This window comes from Talpa occidentalis, unplaced genomic scaffold (genome assembly GCF_014898055.3).
Source record: "Talpa occidentalis isolate TD23 unplaced genomic scaffold, MPIMG_talOcc4v2.1 talOcc4.5, whole genome shotgun sequence".
Classification (NCBI taxonomy): Eukaryota; Metazoa; Chordata; class Mammalia; order Eulipotyphla; family Talpidae; genus Talpa; species Talpa occidentalis.
The window spans coordinates 29,454,292-29,474,123 of record NW_023604861.1 but is presented as its reverse complement, the minus strand read 5'-3'; the positions used below and the strand labels follow the sequence as shown (position 1 = coordinate 29,474,123).

Sequence of the window (19,832 nt, the reverse complement as noted above, 5' to 3'; positions counted from 1 at the left end):
ATGAATTGCTTAAATATCCATATGAGTTTTGCCGAAATTTTATGCTATCCATTTGTTTTAGATAGATGTTATGTTCTAAATACACATTAAGATCAAAATTGAGATAATTCAGCCAGAAAGTGCACTTTAAAGCAGTTTGGCTTCCTGGCTAAAAATATGAAAATAATTATAAACCAATAGAATAGGACATTAGACAGCAGAGAGTGATGAGATCAATTTGAAAAAAAGTGCACAAACCTCTTCCCCGAAGTATGCTTTTAAAAAAATTCCTGTTGTTACTAAGAGTATTAAACTTACATATATATATTTTTTTTTCTTTCTTTTTCTTCTTCTTATTATTATTTTAGCCTCCACCAAACCATCCATGTCCATATCCCATCTCTCTCTCCCTCTCTCTCTCTCTCTCTCTCTCTCTCTCTCTCTCATATATATATATATATATATATATACACTTACATATCTTAAATGCATAAACTTTGTTATTTTAGAATTCATTACCAAACCTATGCATTGTAAGCCTTTTTTTTGGGTAAACTTTTAAATCTTTAACTGAGTGATATTATTTGGATGAGTATCACTCCTAACCACCAAGGGCTCTCCACATTCTACAGGTAGGGAACAGCTTCTTAAAATCAATCTATCTCAAATCTGAAATATTTGTTATTATCTCAATTCCCACAACATATATATTAATTTAGAACATATATATGAATCCTACAATTGATACCTATAATTCAAATTGTTTTAAAGATATCAGCTATCTTCAGTTACATTTAGACGTTAGTTTGAAGATTTTACATTATGAAATATTTTTTAATTTAATTTTATTTATTTATTTATTTATAAGATTTATTTATTTATTTATTTATTTATTTATACACGCACTGGGTACAGTCAGAAGCGCGGGAGGGTGAGAGAATTCACCAGAACCAGAACAGGGAGCAGAACAGGCAGACTGACGAAATACACTGCTGAGGGGAGCAGCAGGCGGCAGAAGAGGTCTGAGTGCCATGTGGGCCCCTCACCCGGTGGCCGGGATTGAACCAGCGCTGCAGAGGCTGCAGGCAGCTTCACAACCCAGCGCTCAACCGATGCGCCACCAGGGAGGCCCCATTATGATATATTTTTATAAGAACATTTATTTAATTGTCAATGTGCACTTCAAACAATAGATAATTTGACTTTCCAAAGATTTCTGAATCCTTTGAAGAGTAGTTAAAATGAATTTCACAATTCAAGATCATCAATGAGAGGAAAGTAATTTCATTCATTATTTCAATGTATTTTGCTAAAAACCAATTATCACTTCCATATTCTATTTATATGTTTCCTTTCCCATTATGCCCAAATATCCTGAGATATTTATTATCCCAATAAATTTCGTATGACTATGGAGACTACACGAGTTTAAATATTCCTGGCAAGCTCCCTCAGTAATAACCAAGCAACTGTGAAGAATATGCTGAAAACTCCAGACATCTATGGTAACGCCACAAGCAAATGCCTGATCAGTATGAATCACAAGAACATGTGGCTTCAGTTGATTTTAAAAGGGCTATGAAGCAACTACATTTTTCAATCATTGTCACAGTCTGATATTATTCATTGTCATTTCATGTGTAGCCCCCACGCTGATCCAACAGATATGGATTTATACCTTCCTGTATTCTACTTTTTGGTTGTTTTGTTATATCTTCAGGATCCTTCAGTGAAAGGTACTATGGTTGTCACTCTCTTTTTGTACACTCTGTTCTCCCCATGAACAGCTGCACCACAGCTGTCATTCTGAATGGCAAAGATGTCTTTGGTTGATAAGCCTATGTCTGTGGCACATAGAGTGGCTTCAAACAACTAATTAGAAGGAGCTGTGCCACAGCAAGGTTTGGTGCTGTCCATCAAGTCTGTGACCATTGCTGACACCATCAGCAGATCTGTCAAATGTAGCTCTTCCTGTGAATAAAACCAAGCCTACGTGTTCTGTGGTGATGAAGGAATTGGCATAAGGTGTTTAATAAAATGAAAAAGGTTATGCTCATCTTTTATACAGGGTAAAGTAATTGAATGCTATATATTGAGTTGGTAGAAAATTTGATTATTGATTTATCAATACATCGATTGCTAGAATGCAGGTAATGCAACTGAAAACTTCTCTATGAATTTCCAGTTGAGCAATTTTTAAAGCCACATGTGTTTGAACATATTTATTTAGTTTCTGGAAAACATGAACATACACTTTCTTTAGTAATAGAGGATTGTTAATTATATATAAATCAGGTTTGCATAGAGATGCAGTCCTATATCAGATTTATTTTACACAATGTATAGTGTGTATATGATAATATATCATATATAGCACTTATAACATTTTATATGTAAAATATGCATTAAAATCCAAATTTGTAGGAGTATATCTATAAATATCCTCATCTGTGTTTATAGTTAGTGCTTAGAATTTTTAAAGCCAACTATATTGAAGACACATTGAGAAAGATTATAAAGTAATCATTCATAATAACTAAAAATGTGTCTAGATATCACATTAACTATGAATGTAAAGTTTGATAGCTCTCATTCTGCATTTCTTTTTTTTAAAGATTTATTTATTTTTATGCATACAAGAGCCGGGGTATAGAACAGATGCATGGAAGGGTGAGAAGATTCACCAGAGACAGAGTGGGGAACAGAACAGGCGGATTGACTGAAATACACTGCTGAGGGGAGCAGCGGGCAAGATAAGAGAGGAGAGGTCTGCCTTGCCATGTGGGCTTTTCCTGGCCAGCTGGGGATCAAACTCTTGCTGCAGAGGCTGCGGGTTGCTTCATAGTGTGGTGCTTAATCCCCTGCGCCACGAGGGAGGCCCTCATTCTGTATTTCACACCAGTATAATTTCTTAATATTGGAAACAGAAAGGAAATTGAATTAAGGAGAGGAATAACATAACCAGTGGATTTTTTTTTCTCCAATATGGGATGCCTCTTTTTAATATTCAGCCATCACATACACATTTCACTTGAGGAGCATTCTCATTATCCAATTGCCGCTCATCCCACCACTGCTTATCATGTACCTGGTAGACAACTTTATGTCTGACACTAACATTGCTATATTTTTTTTCCTAGTAGGTTAAATTACTCCTACTGGGTACTTACTGATTATTCAACATCTATCATTTCAGCACTGCTTATATATTATGGTAATTTATTAAATACAAATGTGGTATCCCCTTAAAAGCTAATATCCATATTTGCCTGTTTATCATGATATGCATAGATTACAACACAACTGTGTCTCTGATACATTTGTTGGATAAATATTTGTACAAATTAGGAAGGAAGGAGAGAATGGAGGAAGGGAGGGTAGAGAAGGGATTAGAGAGAGGGATGGATTATCCATATATGACTCAAAGAGGGATTTCAGCATCATTATGAAAAAAATCAATAAGAGGTAGGTATTTTGTTTCCACTCTAAAGAACAGCCTCAAGATCAAGTCTCAAGACTACTTTGTGGACAAGAAACAGAGGAAGGAATGTCTAGCACCCAATCCCTAATTATTTGATTTATCTTATGCACTTAAAATAACATTTAAAAAATTAAAGCAATGTACATTAGTAGGTAGAGTTAAATAGTACATATAGAGTTCATCACATAGGTGTGATTTTATATAAACCTACATTTCTAATAATTCCTACATTTTTCAAACATAAGTTCAATAGTATAAAATAAAATATGTTTCTAGAAAACATTATACATTTGGATGAGTATATATGATATCACATATACTATGATATCATAAATTGAATTCTTAGTAGTTTGTTTTAAAATTTTATATGCTTTTAAATTTGTATATGCTTAGCTGGTAGCTAGTAGAGAGTTAGCACATTTATGTTTTGCTGTTCTTTAGGGAAAATCCATCCTTATCTAATAAAAATTACACATAAAAATAAATATCTAGTAAACGTTCAACCTGTCCTTACAAAAATTTCTAAATACTATTTAGAATGGTAGCCATGATTGTCCTGTGGTTTGTTAGGAATTGGTTGCAAGACCAATTTTACATGAAATGGTATGTAAGAACTTCAGCATTTCCCAGTTGGACATATGTGAAATTAATTTTAATAATGTTGCAATTCATGATGGGAATTTTTTATTTTGCTGAAGTACATAGTTGGATTCCTGAAGAACAAAGGATGGAACGGGGAAGTCTTAGTGGTCCAGACTGTTTTACAGCATGCTTTCTCACCTGGCTGTTAATTGTACAAGTTTCATAATAAATAACAGATGTGCAATGTGTTTTTTTATCCTTTTTTGATGATATATTTATTTTTTTTAATTTTTCAAGATTTATTTATTTATACAAGCACTGGGTATATCAGAAGTGTAGGAGGATGAGAGGATTCACCAGAGCCAGAGCGGGGAGCAGAACAGGCAGACGGACGAAATACACTGCTGAGGGGAGCAGCAGGCGGCAGGAGAGGTCTACGTGCCATGTGGGACCACCGCCTGGTGGCTGGGTATTGAACCGGCGCTGCAGAGGCTGCTGGCAGCTTCGCAACCCAGCGCACAACTGCTGTGTCACCAGGGAGGCCCCCTTTTTTGATGATTTATTGACTTGGAGGGTAATTCCCTATGACGCTGAGAATTTAAATATGATATATTACAAATTATTCCCAAAATTCATATGTATGTATGTGTGATATGTGAGTATATGTATACATATTTATATGTGTGTGTTTATGTGTATATATGTACACATATACTAATTATGTACATATACTAATTATGTTATATAGATATGTGTTTAAATATTTTCTGCCATTCATTTTTATGAAGCAATAAATAAAATTTTATGAAGCCTTTCACTGGCTTGTGAAAGGATTGTTGTCAGTGAAAATCTGTTATAGTTACCTTTATTGCCCCCATGCATTATAGCACATGAAAAATGATCACTAAATGGTTTTATCTTTTAACTATTTTAACCTAAAACCTGATATCAACCACAATACTTATTCTAATGACTAAATACATTTATTTGTTAAAATATACTTGGGTAAGACAACTACATTATAAATAATGAACAGGAAAAATAAATGCAAGCATGTAGTATATCAGTCACATGTGAAATTATTTAGATCTAGACTGTAAGTTGAGTGAGTAACTTAAGGTTAATATGTTATAAATGATGGGAAAAAAAAAAAGAAGAAGAAGAGAGGAGAGGAGGGGAATGGAGGAGGGGAAATGAAAACACCCAAACTAAATGTGTCTTGGATTTATGGTTCCTTTATATTTGCAAAGAGCAGATTAATGTTACCATTAACAATCCATTTGGTATTGTTAATTTAAATAGGAATGTTCTCAATTATGTTCCAAACATAGACTCCTACTGTATTCTCAGCTCTCAGTGTGCCTTTGCTTTGGTGACTCAAACTCAAGGTGCATTTATAATTTTGTCTTTAATGATGGAAGATTAGACATAATAGGAAGATGGTTGTCCTAAATAAGTTTAAGGATATGTGACATGCAAGACACATAACAATCTAGTGCTTTACTACATTTTAGTTATTTTCTCTTCCCACATGTTCCTCTCACTTCATTTGACATGTATTTTTCTAAGAATTATTTCCATCAAATGACACAGTGGAAAGTTCTTGAAACAAATGATAATTTAACTTCTTGAGTTTATAAATGCAGCAAAACCTGTGTTATAAATTTACATTAAAGTTCAGAAATATTTCCCTTATCAAAATGTTTTTCCCAATCTTGGTCTGGAGATTTATAGCAGTGGTCCACCCTGGGATATCTTAATTCACCATCTGCACCCATGAATTTCATACTTGCGATAACTGCCACATTTCCAAAGTCTGGCGGCTAAAATTCACACTTATTTTAAAACTCTTCTACCAATCTCCCTAACTCTGAGAGCTAAGATTTCCATCTGACATTGATTTTTTTGGATTTCATCGCTATAAGGGAAAAAGTCTTATCTCAAAAATTCATACACTGAACACTAGACCATTTTGTAAAAATACTTAAGCTCAAGCATCAAAAACAGTGACAGGGAACAGCTACTCATACTGAGATGCAGTCTTGTGTGAATTCCAATAACTAAGAGACATTTTCCTACAGATTGCAGAATTTAGACACTGTAAGTTCTATCTGCTTACATTGTATGTGTTTGGTGAATATAATGGAAATGATTTGACAATGAAATTTATATATTAAATATTTTAGTAAAGGTAATATGCATTAATGGTATGAAAATGATGTGTACATTTTCATTTCTGTACTTCTATTTTAAGCATTATGCAGCTGTTTGCATTCAATGAGCAAAGGCCTTCCAGGAAAGGAAAACTTCAACATGACAGTTTAAACTCCATTCCTTATTTAAGACTTTAGAAAAATTTCAATTTTGAACTATTTTCTTTATCACTCTCTTGAAAAGATTTTGTGCAACTTAAAGGCAATCATCAAATCAATTCAGGATCAGAAAACCTAGATCTAAGTCTAGTGCTCACTGCCTAGCCTTGTGACCTAAGGCAAGCCACTCCATCTCTTTATTATGAAATCATCTCAGTATTATTTAGATGAAATTTGATAATACATACAAAGTGCTTAACATAGCTTATGAAACAAAAAAAATGCTCAATAACTGATATTAACTTTGTTTTATAAGTAAACAATGGTTGTTGCATCTAACCTAAGAGTATTGGGTTTCAGAATGATTATTTAAAAAGATTAAGACCTTGTTAATCAAATCAGTTTTGGTTTTATTTTCAATCTAATGTCATAATATAAATGTAATAACTTCTTTCAGAGATATCAACACTAAGTGACACTGAGTATGACTTTCCACTTGAATAACAGTGCAGTTTTATGCAGTTAAATATTTTTGTTAAATAGAATAAGTTCTTAAATAACATGATTAAAGAAGATTTAAAATACGAAAAATTAAAAAATTGTGATATATATACATTTATCACATTTGACATTGTGTTCAATAAAATAACCGCACATTACAGCCACCTACTTTGTAGTTTATATTTGCCTTCCATTATTAATTCTCAAGACTGATTAAGAATGGGATTAATAATGTTCAAGGTAATGATTACTAAAAATATTCTCTTTGTCATTGGTATACAAATATAAAACATTTATAATTTAATTTCTACATGAACCTTTATTTATGAGTATAATCTATTTTTCCTGCCATAGATTAAGGTTTATTTTTGTTTCATTGAATAATTAAGGGTGACTAATAGGCATGTCAGGGTTTAGGTTACTTGATTATATCCAGTGACAATTAAAAAAAAACAAAACAAAACTATGGTTCTCTTACCCTTCAAGTGTTGCAGACTTTGGAGAGAGTGAAAGTAATAAAGGAGAAAATAGGAAAAAGTATATATGTGGTAGTTTAGAAGAATGATTCTGAATAGCTACATCAACATACGGGGGAGGGGGGTGAGAGAAATATGTGGTGGAAGAATAAATGATAAATCTTTCCAAAGTATCACTTTGTCCATTTTTCCACCTCAATTAATGGTTTTCAGAAAATAAATTGCTTACTTGATCAAATTTCTTTTAATAAAACTATTTTTTCTGACATAGATTACTATATAGGCTTTTGAGATTGATAGGTGCCTTTAGTTAGAAAAAACTCCACACTGCTAGTAATAATCAATTGTATTTCCATAAAGTATACACACCAACCCACTGAAACGCATACATACATATATACATACATATTATCCCTCTATCTGTCATCTACCTACAAATGAGGTTATGACTAATTATGCATGTATTATTTACCATAATAAGGGAATGTAACTCCTTAACAATACTGGTCTTGAAGAGCACAATCTGATAATACTTAACACTACTGAATTATACACCAAAAATTATTTAAAAGATATACCTTATGTATTTTACATTGTAATCTTAAAAAATGAAATGGAAGATAATAATTTTCTCTTCAAACAACAACATTATAATATTCGCTACTGCAAGAATCCTTCCAACATATATAAAAAAAAAAGAAAAACCAAAAAAAAATTACATCCAGTAGATGAATTAAGAAAATAAGAAAATTAATTTTTAATTGCAATATATAAGGAGATAGGCAATCAAGTTCAGAAAAAGTAGGAAAAAATGAAAAGCTTAATTAAAAACCCATCTTAACCAATTTGTGCAACTGTTTCGTCCTCTTTATCTTCACATGTAAGGATGAAACAAAGTAATCTTTCACCAAATAGCTTTATATATCTTTTAGTTAATTATTAAAAATGGATCAGTCAAAATTTTACTCCACAAGAAAAGTTGGTCACTACTTTCTCCACAAATAGGTAAAAGTTATACTTAACATTCAATGACAAGGACTTAATATTTTAGATTGGATCAATTAACTTTTTGTTCTAAAGCTGCTTCTTAAAATTGTGCAACTAATAGGCACTGTTTAAAAATATGACCAAAAATGTAGTCATCAAAGAAATTATTTATAATAGTTAACTTATTTAAAATCACTAGGAAAATAAAACTTGTTCAGTACTAACATGGTCTCTAAAGCGATATATCATACCTCGTAATGGCTTTCTTCTTCATTCTCCTGAATGTGGAAACCCGCAGAGCTGGGACATTTCTGAGGAGTGACAGGAATATTGTCACTTTTGCTGTGTGAGTTACACTGAAAGAGATTACCAAATAATTGTGACAAACTACTCCACATTTTGAGTGTCTACTGAGAGACATGGTTGTTTGCTTAGTCTAATAAAGGAGTATCATTTGCACCAACAAAGGTCTACACTCATAGCTACATGCAGTCTATTGAGCCTTAACAAAGGGATACGAAATGTCCCAGTATTAACAAATTGTCAAAATATATTAACTGAAACTAAAGAAATCTCAAAGATGTAGTTATTTTATTTTTACCTGTCTTTTTTTTTTTTTTTTGAAGTAATACTGACTTACACATTTAGGATTTTGTTAGGCAAAACTTGGTGCTATAGTTTGTGTGAGATATGACTCAAGTGTTTGAAATACATATAAATATGTATGTATTATACACATAATAGCCTGTTCCATAGTATTATTATCATTCTTACTTACAGATGAGTGAAATGACCAAGATTTCCAAGTTTGACTGCTAGCTGACTTCCTGAGACTATGGCCCATATATTTTCTACCTTGTCCCAATAATTATAAATGATACATATGAAATAGATTAAACTGAAAAGTAAATGTTTAAGGTCTTATAAAGTCAGTTCATTTTTTCCTGTACCAAATATAAAGTATTTTAATAAACAGATTAATTAGAATAATTCATTTGGAAATAGACGGAAATTATAGAACATAAGACACCAAATTATGGCTTGGACTTTTTCCTCTGAAAATATTAAATTGTCCATCTTCCATACTCTTCAAAAGGGTTTTTATGTCAACATAAGACATAACTCACTTCCTGTTAGTATTGCTTCTTTCTTTTCTTAATATCTTATTAGGTTCAAAGCAAAGAATATTTGCACATATTGCTGTTTGAACATTTATTATAAGTTTGAAATTTCTCAGGCTTCTGCTTTAATAAAAGATACTGCAGTGCTTACAAAATGTTTAATTGTTGATCTATATCCTTTCCTTTTTCATAATAAAACTACAAAATATGCACTGACATTTATGGCATTCATAAGAAGATAGTGTGCCATGTTTTTTATTCACTAATGAAATTTTACTTTCCAACAGGAAGCAAAATAAGTCAGAAAATTGTTATCAAAGACATCTTTAAAGCAGTGAATTTTTGGAGCTTAGGACTCTGAGATCGGGATATTTTCATTCCAGACCACCTTGTTATATATTTAAATACACTTTAAAACATTTTTATTATATTAACAAACAACAACAAAAAAAAATATTTTTCCTTTGATATAATTTAAAAATGCACACAAGGGGCAAAATATGTAAAAGAAATCCAAGATGCCCTTCATAACATTTCAAAGATATAAGTTAATTTGTTCATTTATATTTGCTTTTTAGAAGAGAAATAGCCATATGGCAATGCAGGAAGGCATGATTTTTGAATCCAAACCCATAGTAGTAGCCTTTTGGGCATGAAAAAAAATGTATTTTAGGTCTGTTGTCACTACAGTAAATATCAGTTAAGTTCTGCTTAAAATTTTCCTCCTACAGGAACTTCTCCTGGGTTATGAAAGAAAGGGTGATTGTCATTTTAACCTCTGCAGACAGCCTCAGTAACTTGAAGGTGTAGTTTATAAAATGCTGATCTGGATCTCCCTGGTGGCACAGGGGTTAAGTCTCAAGGCTATTGTCAGCCACTGCAGCATGAGTCTGATCCCTGGCCAGGGAGCTAACCCACATAGTGCAGCAGACCTCTCCTGTCTAGCCAGATGCTCCCCTCAGAAGTGTATTTCACTAGATCCCCCTATTGTGCTCTGGTGAATCCTCTATCCCACACAACTCTGGCCTACACCCCAGTTCTTGTATGCATAAATAAATAAAAATCTTTTTTTAAAAAATGCTGGTCTGCCACTATTTATTCTTAGAATGTGCCTACATGTGTCTGAACAAATCACTGTTAATTACAAAGACTATCTTTCATATCTCTCCACAGCAGCATCCTTATTTTTTTTTAATTAAAAAAAAAAGCTAGACTTTAAAACAGTTATTTTCATCTGTGATGTTCCCAGACATTTTAATCATTCAATTCCTGTCCCTAACCTCCTCTCATATCTATTCATGCTGATTAATCTTTTTAAAACATCTCATGTATTATGCAGTTTTTTCCCTAGAAACATTTCCTCAATTCCTGTGGCCCAGCAGTGGCTCTCACCCTGCGTGTGTATTAGAATCACCTGGGGAGTTTCAAAAAAATGTCAATGACTGAGCCCCACCACACACCGGATATATTAGAGCTCAGGCAGAAATATTTCTAAAACATCCAGATAATTTTAATGTGCAGCCAGAGTTCAGTCCTAATCCTTAGGTTAGTGTTTACTATCCTTGCCTGATTTTCTGGACACTATGATGAATATTGGTTTCACTCCTTTTCCAGTCTGGTCTCTTACTCACTAGCATCTGTTATTTTTTTCTTTTATTAATCTATCATAGATTGGGTGATGTTTTGTGATGTTTAGATTTGGTGATATTTAGAGGCATTATGATGCCTGAAGAAAGCCTATATTTACATAACAGTTTATACTTTTACATCAATTTTATGTGTTATTCACAAGAATCATCTGTAGGAGAGATAATCCTTTAACAGATAAGGAAGACAGAGTCTATATACATCCAGTGCTCTTAATGCAAGGATTTTTCCAGTAGAAGCACACCTAAGTAACAAGACTCAGACTATTTCCACTCTGCCAAATCTTCCCCATGGAGGCCATTCTTTGCTTATTTATTCACACAATTCTGTTTTTTTTTTTTCATTCATTCATTTGTTTAATCATGAGACATTGCTTGCTATGTTTTAGGATTTTCTGGTTCACCAAGATATGACATTTAATATCTATAATACTCTCTCCATCTGAGAAACCATACATGGAAAAATTACCACCATACTGTGTGAAAACAACACATTGATATAATGGCCACCTTGCCAAGAAAGAGGCAAGAGAAAATGCCCAAATCTTGGGTTTGGTAAATGGGCAGAGTCTTGAGAGATGGGCCAACGAGAGAATCATGGTTAGCACAAATTCATGCCTAAGGAAAGAACAGGAGAAGACATAAATTCTTAAGACCTGACCAATGAACTACAAATAGTCCAACAGAGTTTTTAATCATGAAATACATGTGGATTCACTTGCAGACAGGGCCAGAAGTTATTAGTCATTAAATTTAACAGGAGGACCTCCCTGGTAGCACAGTAGTTAAAGTCTCAACGCTATGTTGCAATTTCCAGTCATTACAGCATGAGTTTGATCCTCAGCCAGGGAGCTGACTCACATGGCACAGCAGACCTCTCCTGTCTCACCTGCTGCTCCCCTCAGCAACGCATTTCAGTAGATCCACCTGTTCTGCTTCCCACTCTGTCTCTGGTGAATCCCCTCACCCCCTGCACCTCTGGCCTACACCCCAGTTCTTATATACATAAATAAAAATAAATCTTTAAAAAATAATAAATTTAACAGTATATCCACTGATGAGAGTTTTGAATATGATTTAATATAATGAATAACTACCAAATACTAAGACAGGTGCTTTAATACAGTGGTGGTGGCAATGGTGAGATTCAATCACCATTTCTTCTCTTTCAACTGCCTTAGAAAAATACAATATAAACAAAATGAGCACATTTTACACTCTGGGTGTGACACAGGTAAGAGCCTCTATCTCAACAAGTTTGCACCCTTAAGTCTCCCTTGCGGCTAATTCTCTAGCATCTCTGTTTACAGAACAGCGTATGGTAGTAAAGCATCAACTTTAAACTCGTTACTTCCTTGTTTTTTTAAAAAAAAATGTTCAGTGTTATGATAAAAATAGACTGGGAATTACAAATCTATGAATCACAGTAAAAAAGAGAGAGAGAAATGACACTAAATAATATTTTGAGATCAAATATTATAAATAGCCAAAACTTGAAGGAAACAAGTTTTTAAGGGAAAAACAATTTAATCACTATGAATCCTTCCTAACAAGTTTCTATTTCAGGGAGAGTTGCAGCCTGATATGGAAAGAAAATTTATTATAAAAGTCTCAAGATTTCACCCAATGAAAAATCTTCTATTTGCTAAATTTGATATAAATAGCTATATATGAAATTATGGTTAAGATGGATTTGCTAAATCAGATTATAATATTGTAGGGTAGATATGTAATCAAACTTGAGAGGTCCAAAGTCCAATAACAACAATCATTAAATGGAAATCACCATACATGCATTTGTTTTTATATTATAAAATCCATCTGATGTTTTGTCATTTTCTATAATTAATAACCTATATTTTGAAATGTGTGTTAATCTTGCTTCCAAAACACCCATTATATGTCTTTGGGAAATTGTTATTCACTGCCTATTCAAACTTGCCTCATAATCAAGAATATTAATTATTTCTTTTTTTACATAAATCCCTAAAAAAGTCTTTCATAGGCATGATATCAAGAGAAAAATATCAATAGCAAGCAAAGCAACAAAAGATTCATGAAAAAACACATAACCACAAATAAGACATAGTTGTTTTCCTTGTTTAAAAAAGGGTTCTTTACATTTTCCACCCAACTTGTACTAGCAGCAATTTGCCCTGTTATTCTATTACTCCTCCTACCTCCTTATAAAATCAAGGTTATTTGCTAAAAATCAATGGTATTGTTATACATTTTGTGCAATCATTATAGAGGCAATAGCCTTGTATTTTGTGCTAAAGTTTTCATTAAACAACAATACTATTTGTTAAAACTTCCCGCTGAACATACCATTCCTACCAATTTTTATGAAACTAAGGATTTCTGTTAGGAAGGATTGCAAAACATCCTTACAACTTTTGATTAAAAAATCACTAAAGTTTAGAGATCCTCATTGTTAGAAAATAATCTATTTTAAAGAATTGTATAGTTATTATATACAAATGTTGATGTACATAGTTGTACACCCCAAACTTATATAATACTACACACCAATGTTACCACAATAAAAAAAAAAAAAAAAACACTAGTAATAGATTTCAACCTGGTACAACCATTAGAAAGCTGTCTGGAGATTTCTCAGTCTACTAAAAATGGAGTTGCCATACGACCTGGCAATTCCACTGCTACAGATCTACACAAAAGACACAAAAAACATTGATTCAAAAGAACACTTGCACACCTATGCTCATTGCAGCACTATTTAAAATAGGTAAAACCTGGAAACAACCCAAATGCCCAAAAATAGATGACTGGATCAAGAAGATGTGGTGTTTATACACAATGGAATATTAGTCACCAATCAAAAAAGGTAAACTCATTGCATTTGCAGTAAGGTGGATGGAGCTAGATGGAATTATGCTCAGTGAAATAAGCCAGAAGGAAAAAGAAAAATACCAGATGACTCCACTTATAACAGAAATATAGGGGAACCAAATAAGACATCAGTGTAAAAAAGTAATAACAGTACAAAACACAACAAAGAAAATGGACAATTATAAATCAGAGACTTACTGCAGGGGAGGAGGAGGGAGAAGGATCAGAGGGAGGAAGGGAAGAGCACAGGGGACTGAGGTGATGGTGCACAGGTGCATAGGTGATGGAAACTCAATGGGGACTACACCTCAAGGGGTGGGGGGAAGCAAAAATAATAAAAAAAAAAAAACAGAATTGTCTGTACTGGTGCCTTCAACTTCTCTCTATCCATTCTTTTGAAGACCCCCAAATGTATCAGGTATTCACTGCACCCCTCCCACTTAACCTGCATTATCATGAAAACCCATGATTTCCCCATTAGTGATAGAAAGAGTTCTCAGACCCCATCTTACTAGACACCCCTGACAATGCCTCTTAGCTGGGCATATTTTATGTCACAGCTTCCAGGACAGCACACACTCAGGATTTTCTCTTCACCTCTTGTTTTCTCTTGTACATCTCTCTGGAATTATTTAACAGTTGTTAAGAGAAAATGAGACTTGAGTACTTTCTCAAAAAGTGTGTTCTTCAGTGGCTCTTGACATTAAAATGCTTTATCAGGCATCTGAGCAAAGAAAGAACTTAATAGAACCATCCTAAAATGCACACATATGAGTATTTCCACAAATGAATAAAATGCGTTTATGTTTTCAGGGACTCATATTGTAGGTTTTTTTTATCATATTTGAAAGTTTGTTACAATCATTTAAAGTCCTGAAACTTAGGTTTCTTCCAGATGATCTTTATTCTTTTCCATTGACCATTTCCCTGTCATCATCAATTTGATAGCAAGCTAAAGTTTTCATCAAACTTTGGTTAATACCTAGGTATTCACCTTGGTTTATACTTCACTTAAAATGCAGTGAATAATGTTTAAAACCAAATGTTATAGAAATAACTAATCAAATAATAGATACATAGATGTCAAGAATACCTATCAATTTTAAGGTAGAGATTACGAATGTGGAATGAGAAAAAAAGTGGAACATAGAAAGCTTCAAAATATCAGTGTGCTTTAGTGTGCGTGGAGTCTATTTTTCTAAAAAAATTGCTGCCTCTCTTCTTTGTTTTTATTTTCTTTAAAAATTGGATAGCTTCATATTGCTGTGTCCTAACCCCTTGTGCCACCAGGGAGGCCCCAGAAGGGAGGCCACAGTGGATTGAGCGCAGCACTGTGAAGCTGTCAGCAGCCTCTGCAGCACCGGTTTGATTCCAGGCCGGCCAGGGAGAAACCCAGAAGGCGCAGCAGACCTCTCCTGCCTCGCCTGCTGCTCCCCTTAGCAGTGTATTTCGGTCCATCTGCCTGTTCTGTTCCCCACTCTGTCTCCGGTGAATCCTCTCACCCTCCCGCGAATCTGGCCTGTACCCCAGTTATTGTATAAGTAAATAAATAAATCTGATTTATTTACAGGCAAGATTTGCAGGAAGGTGAGAGGATTCACCAGAGACAGAACAGGGAACAGAACAGGCAGACTGATGAAATACACTGCTGAGGGGAGAAGCAGGCAAGACAGGAGATGTCTGCCACATCATGTGGGACCCTCGCCAGCCGACTGGGATCGAACCTGCGCTGCAGAGGCTGAGGACAGCTTCACAGTGCAGCACTCAATTGCCTGTGCCATAAGGGGAGGCTCAAAAAATAAATAAATCTTAAAAAAATTAAATAAAATTAAAATTGGAGACAGAAATATGACAACATATTTGCACATGTTAAATTGGGGTGCCAGGAAAGTAGGTCTGTCCTTATCTGTTTTTACTTTTTCTTTACCAATACCTGAAAATGAATGAACACATAGAGAAAGAATTAGCATGGCTTTATTAAAAATCTCCTACATTCATCTCCAAAAGATTGTTGATAATTCTTTTGAAAGGGCTTTATAAAAAATGAAATCTTCAAATTGTGCCTCTTCAGAAGTAAAGTTATCATGCAAATTTTGGGTCCCTTTGATTAGCTCAAGGTCAATCCTCCCCTTTTGAGCAGAAATTGATAAAGCCAAATGAAGTGCATGCTGGGTTTTCCTTCTACAATACTACAACTTAAAGATCTTTCTCCACTTTCTTTACGCATGGATTTATTTTCTTACTCTTCACAAGGAGATGGGAACTGCCTGTTGACAATTTATCTCAAGGATAGAATACAATGCCTGCAGCATTGCTAGGTAGTTTATAAATATTTTAAGTGAAAATTTTAAGTGGAATCAAAGGATAAATGAATAAATGCAAGACTTTTACAATGTCATATTCACCTAAGTTGTTTTGCTTTTCTTTTAGTGATATCACTATTGCTCTCTCTTTGCATGTGTGTGTGCTTGTGTGTGTGTGATCCATTCCCAACAGACAAATTCATTACAAATGTTGCACTCTCAAAACCTACATTTTGTGTGACAAATGTTATCTCAAAGATATATACATTAGTACCACATTGAGAATATGTGCAATAGAAAAGTGAGCAAAACAGTGGGATGAGTCATGAGGAAGGGAGAAATTCTCTGGGTAATAAACTGGACAAATTTGAATTTGCCTATCATACATTCAAACCAATTAGTTCCTGTTCCACTATGGGCCCTGCAACATTTTCCTACCCAGGTAGATTTACCAAAACCATCTTTTGGGTTCTTCCAGAGCAACAGATCCCATTGGTATGCAAGTTGACTGGGATCTGCTTGAATACTCCTTGAACTGAATAAAAACTTTCTAACTTTGTTTAAATTTTCCTCCACCATTTCCCAATCCTTATTTCAGATCTCCATTCATCTAGAAATGCTTTTTATTCTCAATTCTTGACATCTCAAGGATGCCTCTTCTTTTCCTCAGTAGTGCTTTTTTCTCTATCCTAAAGAGTGTTTCCATTTTTAATCCAGGCTTACCAATACACTAGGAGATGGAGGTAGTTACTACCGCTCAGTGAAAAACAAGATGAGTATCTACCAGGTAGGGTGTATGAAAAAACAAAAGCAGGGTTTATATAGTGTTTAGGTACAAGTTAATAAAAAGGGCCTCTCCTGGTGGCACAGGTGGTTGAGCGCAGCCCTGTGAAGCTGTCCACAGCCTCTGCAGTGTAGGTTTGATCCCAGCCGGCCGGCAAGGGTCCCACATGGCGTGGCACACATCTCCTGCCTCGCCTGCTGCTCCTCTCAGCAGTGTATTTCGTCAGTCTGCCTGTTCTGTTCCCTGCTCTGTCTCTGGTGAATCCTCTCACCCTCCCTCCCTCCAGCGCATCTGGCCTGTACCCTGGTTCTTGTATAAATAAATAAATAAATCTTTAAAAAAAATAGAGTTGACTTTCCTAAATAACAGTTTTCTGTGATCAAGTGAAACTAACAAAGGTGTTTTTCTTAGTGTGTATTTTGTTGTTGCAAGTGGATCACTACTTTTTTTTTAATTGTATTTTTTTTTTCATTTAGATAATGTTGGTGTGCAACACTGTATATGATTCAGAAGTATAGGCCCACGCCTCTTCAGATATATTTTTGAACATCATATCCACCACCAGGGCACCAATCATCTTCTACCATAGTCCATTGGGTCTCCTCTCCCCATTCTCCCCACATCAATCCTATCTCACTGATAGCCTCAATTCTGGAGTGTGAAATCTATGGTTTGTTTGGTTTACTTTTGCCTTTTATTTTGTTTTGTTTCTCTCTAATCCACATATGTGTGGAATCATCTGGCATTCATCTTTCTCCCTCTGGCTTATTTTATTTAGCATAATCCCCTCCGGTTTCATCTATGTTGAGTCAAATAGCAAGATTTCTTCCTTTTACTTATACAACTGAGTAATATTCTATTGTGTATATGTACCAAGTGTATCACTTCTAAAGCATTACTATAATATTTACCTCAGTTCACTATTTTAGGGTATGCTAAATGGAATTAATTTCCTCTAATTAAGACACTAGGAATACTTCATAGCAAGGGAAATTATTCATCTATCGAAATAAAAAGAGGTTTGAAAAATAAAAACTAAGTCTAAGAAAATTCAGGAAGTGGTGCAAACTGAACTATCAGATGAAATATTATTTTGTTTGTTTAGGAATTCCTTTGTCATATGCTATTGCAAAAATTTGATGTCCTCTATGAAAGGTAGACTGACATTTTTCAAACAATTGAAACAATTTAATAAAGTTTGTAGGTGTCAAGTACTGTAGCCAAGAAATTGCTCTCTTTCTATGTTTTATGACGTAAGTGGTATTTGAGAGGAATCTTTTGCCATAAATGTCCCTGATTATAATAAAGTTTTACCAACTCTGTATATTATCCATTTCCCAAGCATGCTTGCTCAGCTGATTTTCTCTCTATTCAATGACTTTCAAAGTCTTTTTTTTTTTTAAAGATTTATTTTTATTTATTTATTTATGCAAGCACTGGGTACAGTCAGAAGAAGCGCGGGAGAGTGAGAGAATTCACCAGAGCCAGAGCGGGGAACAGAGCAGGCAGAAGGACTGAAGTACACTGCTGAGGGGAACAGCGGGCGGCAGGAGAGGTCTGCGCGCCATGTGGGACCCTCACCCGGTGGCCGGGGAGCAGCCGGGGATCGAACCGTCGCTGCGGAGGCTGCGGGCAGCTTCTCAAGCCAGCGCTCAACCGCTGCGGCACTGGGGAGACCCTCAAAACCTTTTTTAAAGGGACTAATCTCAAATGGAGAAATGGAGATATATGAAGATATGAGAATATAAATGAAAATAGAGGTATTTTCAAAAAATAATCATTTGGTTTTTGAGAGGGCTACATTAGGCTAAATTTTGTCTTCTTTTCTCAATGGAAGTATTTAAGGAGAGAGGAAAGAAAAAAAAGAGTAATTTTGGAAACCTGTAAAAGTTTTGATAATTCAATTAAGAGTAAGACAATAGTCCTCAATGTCAAAGCCACTCAGCAGATTCACTCTATATCTGTACTAACACAACCAGCCTCTGAACTGAGCAATTAAGTGTGCCAAAGGCTCATCCAGGAAGCAATGTTGGGGTGCTAAGTAATCCAGGTAAGTGCAATTTTGCTAAATAAACACATGGATGAGCCCATATATTTTCCCACATCCATCTGTAAATTCCTTTATAAGCAATTATTACCAAGCTCTCTTACTATTGACAAATCGAAAACAATTGCAGGTCATTACTCACCACAGCAAAACAATGCAAAACTACCTTTATGAGGACAACACATCATAGATACTCTGTGCACATTACCTCATTTTGCTTAAATGTTTCATGGACATTACATTAGAGTTATATGCACTTCTTTGACCCAGTTGCTACGGGCATGCATAGAAATAAAATTCTTCAGAAAGTATACTTAAAACACTAATGTTCTATACTTTACAATTTCTCCACTGGGCCCCTCCTTGTATTATTACCTTACTGTAAAGCCATTTCACAAGAGCAATAATACATTGAAAGGTTTTAAATTACAAAAGGATTACACATTATATTGCTTGGGCAAAGCCCTATTAATGCCAGTCAGTATTGCACCTTGCAACTTAACTCTGTATTTTAAATAAATGGATGCAGGCAATACAGGTTTTTGCAGCTCCACAGACATTTGAGGAGAGATACTAAGTTTTGTCCAAACATATTCCAAGGAATACAATAACAGACATTTAATCAGGTTTACTCATTATATACTTTTCTTCAAGAGGATTTTTTACACTTTATTTATTTATTTTTTTAAGATCTATTTATTTATGCACACAAGAACTGGGGTACAGACCAGAGGTGTGGGGGTGAGAGGATTAACCAGAG

At 34.4% G+C, this 19,832-nt stretch overlaps 1 protein-coding gene across 6 annotated transcripts in view; it reads right to left on the bottom strand.

Moving 5' to 3' along the window:
* Positions 1–19,832, bottom strand: part of PCDH9 (protocadherin 9) — an 858,927-nt gene that overhangs the window by 524,727 nt on the left and 314,368 nt on the right. For 4 of the 6 annotated variants that reach the window (XM_054701649.1, XM_054701652.1, XM_037528960.2 and 1 more), the window contains exon 3: positions 8,570–8,674. The exons of 1 other annotated variant lie outside the window; for it this stretch is intronic. In XM_054701649.1, the coding sequence (XP_054557624.1) occupies positions 8,570–8,674 (105 nt within the window). The remainder of the gene's footprint in view (positions 1–8,569; positions 8,675–19,832) is intronic. One more of the 6 variants, XM_054701650.1, reaches the window with a different exon arrangement.